Source organism: Symphodus melops (genome assembly GCF_947650265.1).
Source record: "Symphodus melops genome assembly, chromosome: 22".
Taxonomy (NCBI): domain Eukaryota; kingdom Metazoa; phylum Chordata; class Actinopteri; order Labriformes; family Labridae; genus Symphodus; species Symphodus melops.
Genome location: NC_136712.1, coordinates 2361811 through 2379581, shown reverse-complemented (window position 1 = coordinate 2379581; position 17771 = coordinate 2361811). Strand labels below are relative to the sequence as shown.

General features: G+C 41.8%; 2 protein-coding genes across 3 annotated transcripts; one reads left to right on the top strand and one right to left on the bottom strand.

Annotated features, from left to right (window-relative positions):
* The first annotated feature begins 3545 nt into the window (after positions 1 to 3545).
* On the top strand, positions 3546 to 7977 carry LOC306817744 (adipocyte plasma membrane-associated protein). Of its 2 annotated transcripts, none has more exons than XM_079334869.1 (9): positions 3546 to 3558; positions 4745 to 4834; positions 4981 to 5102; positions 5514 to 5615; positions 5726 to 5878; positions 5961 to 6076; positions 6274 to 6434; positions 6512 to 6707; positions 7436 to 7977. In XM_079334869.1, coding segments are annotated over exons 1-9 (1152 nt in total). In that variant the 5' UTR covers positions 3546 to 3556; the 3' UTR covers positions 7646 to 7977. The 2 variants fall into 2 exon arrangements, with proteins under 2 accessions (XP_079190995.1, XP_079190994.1); XM_079334868.1 differs by lacking the exon at positions 3546 to 3558 and adding an exon at positions 3603 to 3857.
* An 823-nt stretch (positions 7978 to 8800) lies between these two features.
* Positions 8801 to 17377, bottom strand: gnsa (glucosamine (N-acetyl)-6-sulfatase a). Its single transcript, XM_079334867.1, has 14 exons — positions 17008 to 17377; positions 15437 to 15496; positions 15123 to 15326; positions 14941 to 15006; positions 13731 to 13829; positions 13421 to 13588; positions 13190 to 13272; positions 12904 to 13022; positions 12410 to 12513; positions 11965 to 12066; positions 11717 to 11827; positions 11519 to 11629; positions 11210 to 11370; positions 8801 to 11022 (listed from the first exon to the last, which is right to left on the bottom strand). Exons 1-14 carry the CDS (start codon positions 17167 to 17169, stop codon positions 10947 to 10949), a joined length of 1626 nt encoding a protein of 541 aa, XP_079190993.1. The 5' UTR covers positions 17170 to 17377; the 3' UTR covers positions 8801 to 10946.
* Between the last annotated feature and the right edge of the window lie 394 nt (positions 17378 to 17771).

The following is a 17771-nucleotide window of genomic DNA, read 5'->3' as shown; positions in this document are numbered from 1 at the left end:
GCAATTACATAGCTGCCTTAAATACACATATGCAATGTTGTCTTCGCTGTACAGAATGAATCGTATATGAGTTGGAGACCAAAAGAAGTCGTTCTCCTCGTAGTTTCGGTGGAAAGATTTGTGCTTTTTTAGATCGGCATGAATTCAGAAGTTGATGAAAATCGTTGGAACGAGAAGGCGTGAATCATAAAGACAATCATTCAGACAATTCAAATGTCTTAAATCTTCAGAAAGCCACTAAAAAAAGAGCTGTATAATGCTGCGTAGTTTGACCTGCAGGTACTGAGTGACATCATAAAGGATATTGTACAACACCGCCATCTAGTGGACAAATACTGCAAGTGTTCTCTCTTCTGTGTCAAAGATTCTTAAAGCTTTTTGTTGTTGTTGTTGTTGTTGTTGTTGTAACCAAAGATACTTTAGTGGTGTTGCCTGGAGCAAAATATATCAGAGGCCTCAGAATCATTTATTGATTAGAGTTTTATTTAAAAGAGGGGTTTTTAACCCTTCGTTTATTTTACTATCAAACACTGGGTTCAACTACGGAAGACGAGAAGGGCCAAAAGTGTTTCTGTTTTTAAAAGCAGATGAATACAGACGTGTGAAGCTCGGTTAATTGTAATGTTTTGATCATCAGTCTAGAAGACGGGGTAATTTAAAAACATCGCAGAGTGGCATTATGGGAAATGTAGGATGCAGCATCTTTGGAGCTTGACTTGATTTAACAAATACACATTTCTCTTTAAGTTAATTTTTCAGACTTCCTCTCACAAAGTACCAAACCTTTCAGGAAGTGAAATGTTGAATAATTTAAATACTCATTTAAAAATCCCTCATGCTGCCTTTTTGTAGTTCAAATTTCCGCTTGGACGTTCCCATAAAAAACGACAGAAATACTGTTTTTTTTTTTTTTTTTGTGGAAATCATGAGGCGAATATTTTGAGTAATCTTGTTGATTAGACTCTAAATATTCAAATTAAAACTTGAAGGCGGGCAGGACTTTGCAGATGCTGAAAAATAGAACTGGATATTTTAAATCATGTTAAATTAAATCATTAAAAACACGTAAATCACGTATTCAGATGCTTTCAGAAACCTTTTGGCCTCTTTTTGCTTCGTGTATTTTTGAATGATGCGAAAGTCTGCATGGAAACAGCTGATTCATCTTAAAGCCATGTTGTTGTTGTTTTATTTTTTGTTTGATAAATGATGTCAGTTGTTTGAACACATCATACCAGACAAGACGTATTGTTTTTATTTAATTTTTTTTATTTTTGGGCACTTTAACTTTGAATTCAGGGAAGACGGGTTTTTGATTATTTTTTTATTTTTTTTCTTAATTTCTCCTGTTTTATCTTCAGACTATCGCCATCACACTCTGTACATTATCTTAATAATCTTATTTTAAAGATTTTGCTTCACTCGTCATTTTTATGTTTTTTTTTTTTGGAAGTACAGTGAGACAAATACTTTTTTTTTTTTTTTTTTAAGCTGATTTAATATTTTTGGTCTCATCGAGCTGCCGTATACTCGGCTCGGCGTTAGCTTTAGACTGTGAAACTTTTGGTTGAATCTGGCGTGTGTTCCTGTTGATCTCTCTGTAAACACACATGCTTACTGTACACACTACTGGGCTGTTTGACATTAAAAACAAGACTTATTGTTCTTAACCTGCTCGCACGCCGTGTGACAGACTGCAGAAGATTTGTGACAACACCTTTTTTCTTTCAGACCTGCAGTTAGATATACAATGTGTGTATTTAGAAAACATATTTCTAAACCGTTTAGTAACTTCCAGCGTCTTTAAACGTAAAAACAATCAACTTTAAACTTTAAACTTTAGTCTTTATATTCTTTACAGGATGATGTCGAACTTGACCCTCTATGTTCTTCTCCTAAACCCTGCAGAAATAAAATCCATCATGGCCGATGAGCCATGATTCATTAATGATGGAAAAACAAACTCAGAATCATCAAATTAAAGACGGCCGTTCCTCATCTTTAATAATCTGTCTGGTTTGAACAGCCAGAAACTTCAAATGTTATAAATGCCAAAGCTCTGTCCGGAGCTCTTTCACCCTTTTTTATTGATTCTTTTATCTCAGTGATGATGTTGATTAGATAACTAAACCTTCAGGATTCATCCAGGTTCATCTCACATGATGAATCCTTCGTCAGCGTCCCAGCTCTGAAACACTTAACTCCTCTGTTCGGTTTTATTTTCAGACCTGAGGTGCAGAAATCCAAAAGTATACTTTTCAAACATAAAGAAGAAAAGAAGCCCTTCTTTGGCTTTATAGATCATCGAACACAAATCACTCATGTTGGTGCAACAGCATCAAGGTGTGGAGTCAGTAGAAGCCATATTTGAGCGAGCGGGTGCTGGTGGTTTTCGACTGTTGATCTCATGTCTGAAAGCTCGGACCGCAGCAGTGCCTTCATTTAAGTTTGATTTGAGCTGCAGCCGGAAAAACAAACCTTTGCTTGTTGTTGTTGTTTCAGTCCTCGCTGTAGACAAACAGGGCTGATCATGTTTTTCTCTGTGAATATGAATCGTTACCAAATGTGGCCTCTCGTCCTCTCGAGGCCGGCTGCATCTATTAAAGGTGAAATTCAAACAAAAGGCGTCTCGTGCGTTCAAGTGTCTTAAAGTCTGTTTACATTTCAGAGTCAACTTTTGTTTTGCTTTCTTGTTGGAGGGTTTTTGTAAAAGAAAATCGCCAAGTCTATTTTTCTAATATGTGATAACAGCTGAAAGGTTAAAGGTCATTTTATCTAAGAAAAGTAAAACAAGTTAGTTTATACTGTCAGCACATTTCAGCAACAAGGTCAACAATGTCTGCTCAATGCTCTGCTCTTTACTAAAAGCTGTCACTGTGTTGTGGGTGTCCTGGCAGATAAAGCAGCCCCCCCCCTTGTCCTCTGTGTGACCCCGACTCAAGTAACCTCAAACAAGGGACCCCTCATCTCCCCCTTCAGCTCCCCCTGCCTCACACTCACACACTAAACTCTAACATGGTGTAAAGCTGCAGGAGAGAGCCAGACGGTACTGCCTTCAAAATAAAAGCTCAGCATCTCTCACTCGTGTTTGAAAGACACTTTTGATGAGGAATGAAAACGTAGAGAGACATTGTTAAGAAATCTTTTATGCACGTTAAGATGCTAATCCTTAACCCTTAAAATTTAATTACAATTTCTGGAGTTAAGTTTAAAATTTTCTCAAAAAAATCTTTAAATTTAGCCTCGTTTGCTTAATAGTTCATGTTTTCTCAAACTGCATGATGGGAAATAGTCACACTCCTATCATCGTTTATTTACCACGTGTGGACCTAATCCTGTCCCCTGAGAAGAAGAAGAAAAAGAAAAAAAGACTTGAGATATGCAACACACAGACCGGATACGTGTCCCACAACGCGTTTATTTTGAAGGTTCTCCCCGGATGTTCTATTCTGGCCTCCAGTAAACTTCACTCGGTGCTCCCCGCCGAACAAACTCAATCACTGCAGTCTGACTTTCAGCTGGACCTGTGTGGTCTCCTGCAGGAAGAAACTAAACCATGTAAGTTTAACCAAAAACAAAACACGACACTCCAGCACTCTGTTATGTTTTTTTTTAAATTATTATTCCAAAGTAAAAGCTTGAAGGGTCGGGAAGCCGTGCTCATAAATCTCAGAGTTGTTCATTTGCATGCTGCAGCGTCGTAATGAAAGTCCTTTTAGTTTAAAGCATCAAGCAGCTCTTATTTTGTAAAACGTCAAACAGCTGGTTCAGGTGAAGTTCATCAGCTGTGCGCGCGCGAGGAGGAAAAAGCATGAAGTGAAAATGTGTCTGTTACAAAATGCTGCCGTTTATGTTATGTAAGTATACTGTAACATATATAAGGGAGAAACACACTAAAAAAAATGCTGATTTTAGAATGAAGTTTAGTTTGTGTGCAAGGTGCACATAATGTGCATCTTCAAAACAACTTTATTTTGAAAGAATCCTGAGCAGGAGAAACTTTCCTGTAACTTAATAGCTCCAGGTTATAAAACAGCAACAGTTTGAATTTGTTTTCGACATGGAACGCAGTGATGCATCGGTTCAATATCGGTATCGGCCCTCTGCAAGTATCCGATTTGTAGCACAAAATCAAACTAATTGCGCCATCTAGTTCACCTAATTAGTGATTCAGAGAGGAGTTTTTTTTTTAATTGGGCAGATGAAGCCACCTGGTGGACAAACTCTGAATTGTTTTAATCGCCAATCATGAGAGAAATGTGGTGCATTGTGGGAATCTTAAACCAAAGAAGTCATTAAAACAAACGCCTATCAAAATCGGCAAAACTGCAACAAAAAAAAAGAAACGTGATTTCCCTAATTGGTGCATCTCTAGTTTTCTAGTGTAGGTGGAGGCAGCTGCAGGAGAACAACATGCATGCTTTCACATGTCCTCCTCCACAGTCCTGTCCTGCTGAATCAGCAAACCTGCATTAAAAACCCAGCAGTGATTTCAACTCGACCACCAGCACAAAGGGAATAATCAGAAAGGAGATGGAGGTAGTTTAAGCTTCTGGAGAAGGAGAGAGATCATCTGAGTATTGATGTGTTGGTCAATCCCGTCTCTCAGTTGTGTAACCCGGCGTGTTGTGATGACACTGTGAGACATGTTCTACTTGTCAAAGGTCACGTTGACTTATTAACTGCAGATTGTGAGGCGTGAATGTCAGAGGCTCCTTCAAGGACGTTTTGTTTTCTCCGTCAGGTTTGGTCGGAGATCGTTGTTCGCCGCTCTGCTCGCTGCAGCCGTCGGAGTTTACCTGCTGCCTTCCCCCATAGACCCCAAACCTCACGTGTGAGTGCACAACAACAACAACAACAACAACAACAACAACAACAACACAAACTGTCAACAATATGCACAAGAGTCGACCTCCTCTTCACACGGGAGAGTCAGGATGTAAAAACACTTCATAAAGATCCACTAAACGTTTCTTTCAGACTGAAGGGGCCTCCTCCGGCCCTCGAGGGGCCTCTGGCTGTTAACACTCGACTGCAGAAGGGCCGCAGGCTGTTCAGCGGGAAACTACACGGACCAGAATCCTTCACTGCAGACGAGGAGGGTGAGCGAACTGGATTTTATTTTTGTCTCTCTTTTAAACTCTCTGTGGTTTTTTTACCACCTGCACTTTTTCTTGTATCATATGAAAGGTTGTTTGCTTCCTGTATGTTTTCCCCAATACCTTATCAATAAAATAATAGATCTTAATCAGGAGATCTTAATAGCCACCGGATGGTATAAATGTGGCTTCTGGAACTTATTTTTTAATCTGATAAATTCAGCGTACAAATTATGAAAAGTCTGCACTGATGAGAGAAGCTGCATGTTTTACGTGTGTGTGTGTGTGTGTGTGTGTGTGTGTGTGTGTGTGTGTGTGTGTGTGTGTGTGTGTGTGTGTGTGTGTGTGTGTGTGTGTGTGTGTGTGTGTGTGTGTGTGTGTGTGTGTGTGTGTGTGTGTGTGTGTGTGTGTCAGGTAATGTTTACACAGGAACGGTGGATGGGAAGCTGTGGCGGATCGGATCTGACGACAGCCTCACGCTCATCACACAGATGGGACAGAATTTACCAGAATGTGGTTCGTTGTGTTTCATCTTCCTCACTTCTCTCTTTCTTCTTCTTCTTCGTTGGTGTCCACCTGCTCCCTACTTCTCTCAGCACAAGTCCTCTTTGTGTGTGTGTCTTCAGGCAGCAGCACAGACTTCGAGCCCGTGTGCGGTCGTCCTCACGGCGTCCGTCTGGATGGTCACGGTCAGCTGATCGTAGCTGACTCTTATTTCGGGCTGCACAGCGTCGACCCAGAAACTAAAGAGAAGACGCTGCTGCTGGCGAACTCGCAGGGTCAGGAAGCTGTTTAAAGACGCCCCGCTGATTAACGTCCTTGTCTGTAACCCTTTTTCTCTCTCTCTCTCTTCTTCCTCAGGTGCTGATGGCGTTCCTTTTGCCTTTCTGAACGGCCTGGAGGTTTCCTCTGAGACGGGGATGATTTATTTCACAGACTCCTCTAGTCGTTGGGGACGCAGACACGTCAAACTGGAGGTGAGAGGACGGAGCCGGACGATCTTTTAGCGCTTTCACACTTTCGCAGCTGCAGAGTTTTCTGCAGGTGTGAAAGAAAAATGTGGATTTTTTTTAATCCCGAGTTTCTCCTGCAAATCCTCTCGTATTATTTCCCCACATAAAGTTTTTCTTCTGCGTTCTTTCTATGATCTTTGTAATCTCGGTTTCTTCTTCAGGTCATCGAGCTGAACAGCCTCGGTCGTCTCCTGTCCTTCGATCCACAAACACAAAGTGTTAAAGTGCTGCTGGACTCTCTCTACATGCCCAACGGCATCGCTCTGTCTCCTGACGAATCCTTCCTGCTGCTGGCAGAGACCAGCATCGGACGCGTCCTCAGGTACACACACGCACACACACGCACACACACACACACACATAGATACGTTACTGAGTCGTCTCTCTGTCCTGGCTCAGATTTTGGCTGAAGGGTCCAAAGGCTGGAACTAAAGAGATCCTCCTTGACAACATGATCGGCTACCCCGACAACATCCGCCTCAGCGACCACGGAACATTCCTGGTTGGCATAACGACGACAAGGTTCCGGAAGCTTGTGCCTCCCTTCCTGGATTTGATCGCCCCGTATCCAGCAGTCAAACGCTTCCTGGCAAAGGTCAGTGTGGAAAACTCTTCTTTAACAATCTGATGTTATCAGTGTAATCTCTGGAAGACTAAGAGGCGGTATGATTCATTTTGTACCATGATATAAGTCAGGCAAAGAACGTAATAACGGCCATTTTGTTGGTGACTCAGCGATTTTTACAGGCTTTATTTAGTAAAGTCTGACCTTTAAAGAGAAGAGACTCTCATTCCTTGAGATCTGAAACTTGAGTTTGTTGTCAGTGGATCGCAAACTGAATAATAATTTTTTTTAAAAGTCATCTCTAAACCAATCGACTGTCCACCCCTGCAGATCGTGACACTCCAACATCGTTGCAGAGGAGCGGTTTTATCAGCCCTTATAACCAAATTTACTTTCCCATCATGCATTTCTCCCATTTGTGAAGCAGCGCCGCCAAGTGATTTCACAATCATTTTGTGTCATCTAGTGGAGAAGAACAGGCTTTGTTCCAGGCTGCACACGGACTAGATGGTGTGAAATGTGACAGGACAGACACACACACACACACACACACACTCAGAAGAACGAGGCCTGAACTCTTGGTGAACTTTTGTCAGCTGTGGTCAAACGGGCCAAAAACCTTTATTTCAAACAATCTGACTGGAATACAAATGGGAAATCAAAAGATGTAGATAAAGCATTAAAGTGTTATTAGATTTACTAAAATTCAAGCTCATGTGTGTCTTTAATGTCTAAGTTTATTTATTTTGTGTCTCCAGGTGATTCCTCTGAGCTGGTACGGCGTGCTGCTTCCACGCTACGCTCTGGTCCTGGAGCTGGGATTGGACGGTCAGATCGTGGGAACTCTGCACGACCCCGAAGGCCGCCTGACGTGGGCCATCAGCGACGTCTTCCAGCACCGAGGGAGGACGTACCTGGGCAGCACCGACCTGCCCTTCCTGCCCGTGCTGGAGGCGTGGGAGAGCTGATGATGGAAATGCAAAAAAACTGAAAGTAGGATTTATCACTTTTATCTTTTGGACTTGTGGATGTGTCATGACCAAACCTGGAGTGTGACCCTACATCTGACTCCAAGAGACGACTAAACAGCAGCAGTCACAAACAAGTGATTAAACATTTGGTGGTGTAAAATCAATCGAAAAAAAAAGTCCCTAAATGATGAGCAACTGAAATGATGTCTTTTAATTTTTAACTTGAGAAAGTTCAAAGAGTGGTGTCTTAATTATTTGTTTTACCTCAAGATCGGTCAAAATGTTGGAGAAGAAACTTGAGGCCTTTTTTTTTTTTTATCTTTTTTTTTTCCTTTGAAACAAAGCGGCAACCTTCAGTGTTGAGAAATGAAGCCAATGCAGAAAAAAAATTGCAGTTCTTCAAGTGTCCACTTGAGGCAGGCTCCAAAAGTGAAAGAATCCCCACGTTAAGCTCAAATTTACCTCACCTGCAACCAAAACGGGAAGAAAACCACTGAAGAGACACCCGTTGAACTTTCACAGACAATTGTGTTTGTTTATACTCCATCCGGCCATCCTCCAAGATTCAAACCCGGACTGTTGTCATGGAGACAAAGGGGACGTCCAGAGCTTTTCTAACAGGAAACATGGACACGGGGCCGAAGCACTTTGAGTAGTCGGAAGATTAGAAAAATACTACAAGCTCAAGTTTCATTTACATTTCTTGGTCTAATGTATATTGAGATTATCTTAACTTTTGTGTGTCTGTAATTTCACTTTGGACATGTTCATATCTGACTGTTTGAACACTGGGAATGTAAAATATACAAATAATAAGCAGTTACAGTTTAGTAAAGTTAGATGTTTTAATAAATAATTTATATTAAAATATCATTTCAGTTCCTCCTTTGAATCCTGGAGAATAAATGTTGATTTAACTGTGATGAAGTAACTCCTCTGATCTTCTTTTAGCCGATCAAGTTGTGATTGTTTTACAGCTTTCCTGATTTCCAGTTTGAGTTTAAATCATCTTCACATGGAGTGTGTAAGTACAAAATAATGTTTATTTAACCCAAAACATTTGATGGATGTTTTCCTTGTTGTAAACTTTGTTTTGAATATTCAAGTGAGTTTTTGATTCAGTGTTTAATAAGGTCAGCAGGACTCGTGGAGTTTGTTTCAGAATTGTTTTAATTGGACAAAAACACAAACCTAAAATACATCATCATCATCAAAACAAAAAACTACAGGCTCAAAAAAACATCTGACAGATTGGAAAGTGCATCAGTGAAGTGAAACAAAGCGATCGGCTTTATGAAATGAATCACAGTGTGAGTGTGCGACGTTCACAGGATGTTAAATCTTTAAATTCAGTCGAAGTTGTGACTCACGACAAAGTGACCACAGAGGAAGAAAGAGCCGTGTGAGCCACTGACCCGAGATCATCACTACAGTAGCAGAAATAAAATTAAAAAAAATCACTGATTCACTGTTGACCGTAAGAAAATAATTCACATTAAAAACATTTACTCGGGGGCGCCGATAGCTCAGCGGCAGCGGCAGCGACAGCGCGCGTACCATGTTGCGAGGATTCGGTCCTCGCGCGGGCGGCCCGGGTTCGCGTCCGGCCTGTGGCCACTTTCCCGCATGTCTCTCCCCACTCTCTCCCCATTTCCGACTCTATCCACTTTCCTATCAATAAAGGCAAAAAGGCCAAAAATAAATCTTAAAAAAAAAAAAAAAAAACATTTACTCGGTGAGAACGTGCGCCGCAGATTCAACCCGACCTACGTTGATGTGTCTGAACACTCTGTCGTGTAATTGAATGCTCACGAATCAAATGAAACATATGACTGAAAACATATTGGCGTTTAAAGGATTTACTCGATGTGTCCTTCTCTCTAAAGTCCTCTTTCCCTTTAGGAACGTCATCTTTGCACAGAACCAGGGGTTTCAAATGCGTCTCCGTGAACCGCTACAAACACGAACTCAGGTAAAGACCTCCGACTTCTCCTCACATATAAGCTGTTTCTGAAGGTTTGAAATGTTGGACAGGTAAAAGGGGTTCAGTCCAAATATATATATGTAGAACAAGTACAAAAACAAGAGAGAAGGCTGAGACTGAAAATGAGAAAATACTGAATGGAAAAGCTGCTCTGACACAGCTAATGCTTGAGTTCAATCACAGAAATAAGCTAACGCGTTTGTCAGTCTGATGGGAGAAGAATTTAAATGTACAGATTAGAAGAAGCAGCTCATTTGTATTAAGGCGTTTTTATTAATGCCACTTCTTATCTGTAGGAATTATTTTCTAATTATTAAAATAAAGTGTCCTTTCACTGAAATATAGTGTCTTATTCTGAGGAGAACAGGTTAGCATCCCAGTGAACCCCTCGACTGTTCTTCTGTGAATTATGATTTCTAACAGAAAATAATCTTTGGCATACTGAAGTTTACGATATCTCATCCTTACAATGATTTCTGACCTCAAAAATACTTTTTTAAACCACTGTTTGCTTCTTTTTCTGTTTCTATCCCGATATAAAGGAGCAGTATGTAACTCTGACACCTAGTGTTTAAAATGGGTACTGCAGTCCAAATTCAAAACATTACAGAGAGCCGTTTTCTGTCGAAGTTTAGACGAAGAAGATGGAGACTCTTACACCTTTGTGTCTTACAAACAAGCTCAAGTGAGTCACGAGTATTGCTCCGTTTCTTTGTCCCCGTTTTAACCAAATTTCCAACTCCTGATAAATTAATGAAAATCACCTGAATGCTGCGAAACAAAATCTAGGCCGCCTGAGCCTTTGAGCGACAACGTGAAAACGTCTTTGTGAACGGTTTGGTGTAGTGATATGAACGTCTCACAGGAAAGAAACCACACGTACGATAATAATAACTGAGTCACATTCGTGTTTGAACTTGATATGAGTGAGCGAGCCGACGTCCATCAGTGCTCTTAAATCCGATTTTTTTAAAAACAACAGGATGTGAGTAAACGGCTCGGGTGTGTTGATCCATCCGGGATAATTTGGCTTCTTTGCACACGTACTCGCAAAACAAAACAAAAAAAAAACTGCAGTCCAAACTTCATAGGCAAGCGCTGCACACTAAGAAGAGGCCTCTTGTCTCCGTGGCAACGCACCTATTCCTCACAACTTGACCTCACCTGATCCCTTCTCCATCCGTCTACAGAGAAACTGGCTCAGGAGGCCAGACGACAAGGCAACAACAGCAGAGCGGGCTGAATACAAACAACAAAGCAGCCTTTTCTTCCCCAGTCCGTCTACTCCACGTCTTCATCAGCGCCTCCTCTTTTTTATTTCATCCTCTGCCGGAGTCTGCTGAGCCGCCAGCTGTGGCTCGTAAACATCTGCCGAGGGTCAAATTTATAACTGTGGAAGCACAAGCCCAGAGGAATGTGATTAAAATAAAACTATTTAAAATGGCGTAAAAAATCCAAACACAAGTCGATTTTCCGTGCTTTAAAAACGGAGGAGACATTTACTGTATATCACGCCGTTAATTAGTGCATCTTGTTTCTATTTTGGTACATTCCACTGGCGGCGTTGATGAACTGACCTTGGATCGTACACGCCGGGCGTTCGACACGACTGTCCAGAGCAGGACTGAAGCATCATCAGCCGGTGGTTCATCTTCTCCAGGACTTCCTGGTCGATGGTCTTTGCGATGTTGGTCAGCTGGAAGGGGTCTGCAGTCACGTTGTACACCTCTACAAACACCTACAGGGGGCGCACAACCGCAAACAAAGTGAGTCGCAAACACGCTTAATTATCATTCTACCACCAGATGGCAGCATTTAGCTTTTTTTTTTAATTGCATGCTTAATTGTTTGCACATTTACAAATATGAATAAATTGTTTCCCTCACTTCGTTATCGTCAAACTCGCAGTACTGCAGGTCTGCACAGGGGGCGACTGTGCGCACACACGCGTAGGTGTTGTTGTAAGAGTCTTCACACACACAGTCTGGGAAACACTCCTACAGAGACGGATGGAAGAGAAAACGATAAAGTTATATGTAATATCTTTCATCTTCTGTCTAAAGGTATAAAAACGTTTGTCGCACCGACACGCCTGGTCCCAGCAGGGGGCAGGAGGGGTCCGACACATTTCTTCCTTCTCCTTCGTACTCCACCAGGATGTCTGTTCTCCAGCTGCTGCTGTTCATCTTCCCCTCCTGGTAACACAAATCAACGTACGAGTCATCATCTTGTGTTTGGTCAATAATTTTATTTATGTTTCCATAAAAATTCAAACCTTCAACATCAATAATAATTTATAGAGAACAAGTGAGTCACACGAGCTCGATCTCACCATGACGGGCAGGAAGGACATGCCGTCCATCTGCGTCTTGTTGACGTCGTAGCCGGCGATGTCCAGGATGGTCGGGCCGAGGTCCACGTTCGCCACAAGCAGCTGGTGACAAAGTGAAGCAAACGATTTCAGCTTAAAGGAGCGGGAGGTCAGATTATCTACTGAATGAAATCATGGACTGACATTAATGTTATCATCAGACGTTAAGGAGAACACGCGCGGACGTAGCGGTGAAAACGAGAACGCATCATCATAGTGAGGTGAAACGCAGCGAGTCGGCCCGCAGGTGCAGAAAACCGACCTTCAGCTTGTGCTAGCGTACGGTAGCACGCTAGCACAAGCTAAAGGTGCTTTACACATCTTCAGAGTGTGGCTCGACACGGTGGGCTGACTGGAGCCGTCTCAAGCTAGCAGATAGGCTTCACGTGTGTGTTTGTTTGCGTACCTGGCTCGTCTGGTTGGGCTTGATAGCCGGTCCTCTGACCATGAGAGGAACTCTGATGTCGAACTCGTAAAGCTGCCGTTTGTCCAGAGGAAGAGAGAACTGACCTGAAAGACACAAAGACATGTAGAAACTTCACATTTAAACTCTGTTTAATCTGGACCTTAAAAACCGGAACAGACACAAAGTAAACAAATCCCTCGAACAGCGTCTGAACCATTTGGTTTTGGTTCATTTTACTTTTTCATTTTGTCTTTATTGGATATATTGGATATTGGACATATAAAGAAAGACAGGAAGTGACATGCTATGACAAGGACTACAGCCTCTGCACATGGGGCGTGCCACATACCCCCCCCCCACCCCCAGGCTACCTGTCACCCCCGACTCATCTCTTTTAGATTTTTCTTTAAAGTCAATCTCTTCAAGTTTAAATATGACAGCAGATATCCCTGAATATGAAGCGTTTAAATGTGTGTGTGTGTGTTGTTAGTTACCTGTGTGGTAGCCGTTGTCGGAGGTGAACAAGACGTAGGTGTTGTCCAGTTCTCCTCTGACCTGCAAACTCTTCACTATTTTCTCCACCATGTCGTCTACAGACAGCAAAGTTCTCCACCTGCAGCGAAACCACATCAGACATGAACAAAACTCTTCACTTCTCATTTACAAATGACTTGAGATCCAAACATTTAAAGACAATAAGAAGCAGAGAAAGAAACTAGACGAGGAAGGGGCGATGCACCGAGGGGAAGAACAGGAAGTGGAGAAGCAGCGGAGACTGACCGTTTCCTGAAAGCATCATCCAGAAACTGAACGGAGGAGTTGGTCATGGGGGTTTTAGCCTGTCTGATCAGCCAGTGTTTGTCCTGAGGAGAAGAATAGAACGATTTCTGTTTGGTGAATGAATCAACATTTAAGTTTCATTGGATTTTTTTTGTTTTTTTTGACATGATAAGTTTTTTTTTTTATTTATCTTTTTAACTTTTAGCTCTAAAGTCCAGAGAGACGCCGTACCTTCCCGTGGACGTTGAAGTTCGGGTCTCTCGGAGCTTTCGTGCTGTTGAAGCTGTTCTGGTACTGAGGAGCTGCCGTCCACGGCGAGTGGGGGGCCGGCGTGGAGACCATCATGAAGAACGGCTGGTAGTTTGATTTATAACTTAGGAAGTCCAGAGACATGTTAGCCTGGAGGAGAGAGAGAGAGAGTTAAAACAGCACGTTTCCTTCATGTCTGATCAAACAGGGAAAGAATTATCATTTCATTCATTAGAAATCTTCCATACGTTAACGTTACAGCGACTCCGTAACAACAGTCCTCATGACTCACCAGAACATCAGTCAGGTAGTCTTTGCTGTAATCAGCTCCATGTCTCTGAGCTTTTCCATCCACCGACAGAGTGTAGTTATAATATTTAGAGTTCTTCTCCTGCAAAAACACAAACGCATGATCAGCATCGTTATCTCCAGACAGAGAGATTCATCTGTCGACACGTCTGAATGTTGTTGTTAATAAAATGTGTTCATGCATGTTAGCTGAGCGCTTTCATGTTCCTGCACTCTCTGAAGTGAAGACATGACAAACGCTGAAGCGTTGTCACACGTACATCGACCTTCTCTGCTCGTCATGTTAGCTGTTGCAGAAGTCACAGCAATGGATGTAACAAACTGTTCATCTCATTGTTGGTTTATTTTTATTATTGATAAACGATGTTGTTCGACATTATTTAACTGTTGTTTTTTTTTAGACCGATTTGTGCAAAAATGTTTGAACTGTGTGATCCAACAATTCAAAGATTGACTAACATGTCAGTGATTGTTGCAGCTTTGGTCTCATGCACCAGAAGAGCTCTTCTCTCTCGCTCTCTCTCTCTCTCTCGCTCTCGCTCGCTCTCTCGCTCTCTCACTCTCTCTGCCATGATAAGCTGTCAGGTCATGAGACCGATTCTCACATCTGTGTTTGTTCAGCAGCTCTGCAGATAAACTGCTCTGCAACCACAGACGTGACCTCCGTGTAATAACTTCTGTAATGCAGTTAGAGACAGTACAGTAAACTCAAGATAATCTAATTTTAGCTTGTTTATTAGTCTGGCTCCGGCTGCAGAGAGACATGAGCACATTAACATTATAATGACAAATGACTGAACTCAGATCCTGCACACAGAGGTCAGAGGAACACTAAAAACTTCTCTGCAAACATTTGAATCCTTTGCAGAAGTTTACATACAGAAAGTTTGATTTTTGGATTTGTTATTCAAAGAAATGTCAGACACTACTTTTAGTCCACAATGAGACAGTGTAACAGTTGCATTATGGGTAACAAATCATTTGCAGTCTGGCTCATTTGCAGAAGGAAAGTCTTGCAGTTATTGCTCTCTGGTAAAGCGCGACACATTATTGTGATGGAGTTCTTTGAACATGCTGAGCTGGATTTAAACACTTTTTTTTTAAGGTACAGGACCAGTTCAGTAGCTAAGGGCTTAACTCTGTCTGAAAAAGAAACGTTTTTTCTGGAAGGGTTGAAAAGGTTTCAGACTGACCAGTCCGACCCAGTAACTCCAGCCTGGAGGCACATGCTCCACCCCGCCGGCGTCCGAGTGTCCGTACTGAAACAAACAACAATTTCCCATTATTTGCATTTTTAAAGGACACACAAGTGTTCAAAATTCTTGGTAAAGTCTCTGCAGACAGGAAACACACACACACACACACGTCCTCTTACCTGGTTCAGGTATTTCCCGGCGAAGAAGGTCTGGTATCCGTGATTCTTCAGGATGGCGGGGAAGGTGTGGGCTTCCTCGCTCTTCTGCCAGGCTCTGCTGCTGCAGTTTCCCTCTATCGTGTTGTTGATGACGTGGTGGTTGTGCGGGTATTTCCCCGTCAGGATGCTGGCTCGACTCGGGCAGCAGAGCGGGCTGGCAACAAACTGGAGGCAGAACGATGAGAGGGGAATAATGGCGATAATAAAACCGATATATTCCAACCTGAGCCTGATTAGAAAGGCAACACTGATGTGATGGTGTTTACTGTACTTACTGCGTTTGAAAAAGAAATCCCTGCATCACCAATCAGTTTCTTCGTCTTCTTCAGAGGACTCTGGGGGAACACGTTTGGTTTCATGAGAACTCAACTCTTGTGAACAGAATTTAAACCGTTTCTTAAAACTTAAATCATCCACTTTATCCAACGACACTTTAAATCTTTATTACTTTGAATATACACAAAAAAAAAAGTCACACATTTTAACGACTAAACTCTTTTGTCAAATATACCAACTAATCTTAGTAGATTAGCCGTTGCTGAAATACTCAGACCAGCCTGTCTGGCACCAACCATGCCACGGTCAAAGTCCCTTCAATCACCTTTCTTCCTCCTTCTGCTGCTCGGTTTGAACTTCAAAAGATCGTCTCGACCATGTCTACATGCCTCACTGCATTGAGACGTGGCCATGTGATAGGCTGATTAGATATTTGCAATAACAAACAGTTGAACAGCTGTATCTGATAAAGTGGCCGATGAGTGTCTTAAAGTTCATGAATCAAAAAACAGCCAGAAACTCAAAGTCAGGGATCATCGACTGAAAGAAAAAACAAGCTCACAGAGGAGGCCGTCTTTGTTTCTTGGAAGTCTTGCGGGGCCTTCCCCCCCCCCCCCCTACATATTCTCCACTTTAATGAAGCAAAGAATCACTCCATTGTTCCTATAAAATAATCGGCAGATTAATCCTTAATACAAATAACCAGCTTTAGCCGCAGCCTCAGTTCTGATGCTGGTGTTTCCTTCATGTTAGGATCTCTTCTGCTGTTTGCTTTTGATTTCAGTGATGTGATTTAAATTTAAGTTTACTTCTTAACTTTTCAGAACATTCTTTGCAACTTAATGAAGTTTTTAAGGAAAGCATTTTTTTTTTTTACAGCTCCAGCGTGCCGCTCAAACGTCAGTATTTTCAACCACCATTTTTCGTGGACTGTAAAGCTCTTTGGTAAAAAAAACTACTGTATGTCAAAATGTGCTGTCTAACTTTTTAAATAAAGTTGGATTTGAAGGTCTTGTAGTTACACACTAAAAGGTGCAGACTCCTGCACTTTGTAAAAATTGCACATATAAGTTGGCAGTGCTCTCTCTCTTTGGGTAAACTGTTTATAACCATACAACTATTTTTTTTAACTAAACATTGGAGAGCAGTCTCAGTCTTGAGTTTGTGTGCACACTATGAACCCGGATTATGCTCTTAAATCTGCAGATTTTTTGATTGGGATTTGGTGCATGTAACCAGCTGAGGGTTTTAACAGGAGGGGAGGGGTGTTTGCAGAATAAACTGAGGGAGCGGATTGTTAAAAAAAAAAAAAAGAGGAAAAAAAAGTGATGATAATCAGGTCTGCTGACTCTGTGAGATGTCTAAATGATGCGTGATGAGGAATGTGAGCTGTTAGCTGTGTCACCACTGAGAAAAGAAAATCTAGTTTAAATCAATTAATCCAACATTTTTTGATTTTTGATTTTTTTAAATGGCATGGGGCTGGAAACTAGAGAGAGAGAGAGAGGTGAATGCAAAGTCACGACTCTGTGGAAAAACAAGCAGAATAAAAACAATGACATTCACTCACCAGACCCCCGATGGCGATGTCCAGGTCGTCAGTGAGGATTAAAACAATGTTGGGTCTCCTGTATGATTTTGCAAACACCTCGGAGCTCAGGTAGCCCCACAAAGTGACGCAGATCAGGACACAGTTTAATAAACTAAGATGGTGTCGGCGATTTGCGTCCATTTTCTGTCATTTAATTTAAAACTTCAGACTTTTTATCTACCTTCAGTTTGGAGTCTTTTTTACGAGCGTGAAATGTCAGTCTCTCCAGATTAAAAAAAAAAACAAAAACAAAAAAACATGAACAGACTCGGCCCTGTTTCATACAGCACTTCCTTGTTTCCGAGACATGCGCATGCGCTGACCGGCTCCGGAAGTCCGAGTCAGCTGATTCGAAGACGTGACGCCCCCAGCATGACCAATGACTCAACATGACTGTTAGTTCAGGTAAAATAGTAACAACAACAACATCATGGAGCAAAATAAGAACAATCATCATCATAAAATAAAACGTGTATTTATGAAGCACATTTCGGAAAAGACTAAACAAAGACAACACTTACATACACACAAAAAAAACCGCAAAAAAAAAACCTTACATATACACAAAGAGTCACTAGTCTTCAGCTTGAGAAACAAAAAGAGAGCTCAGGTCAACAGGTAGTTTGTTCCAGGACCCTTCTCTGGACTTTGATCTGATCAGACCTGAGGGCCCAGGTAGTGTTGTAGTGAGTATGATCATAATTAATAATAGACAAAAAAGGAAACATTTTATTACCAAGCTA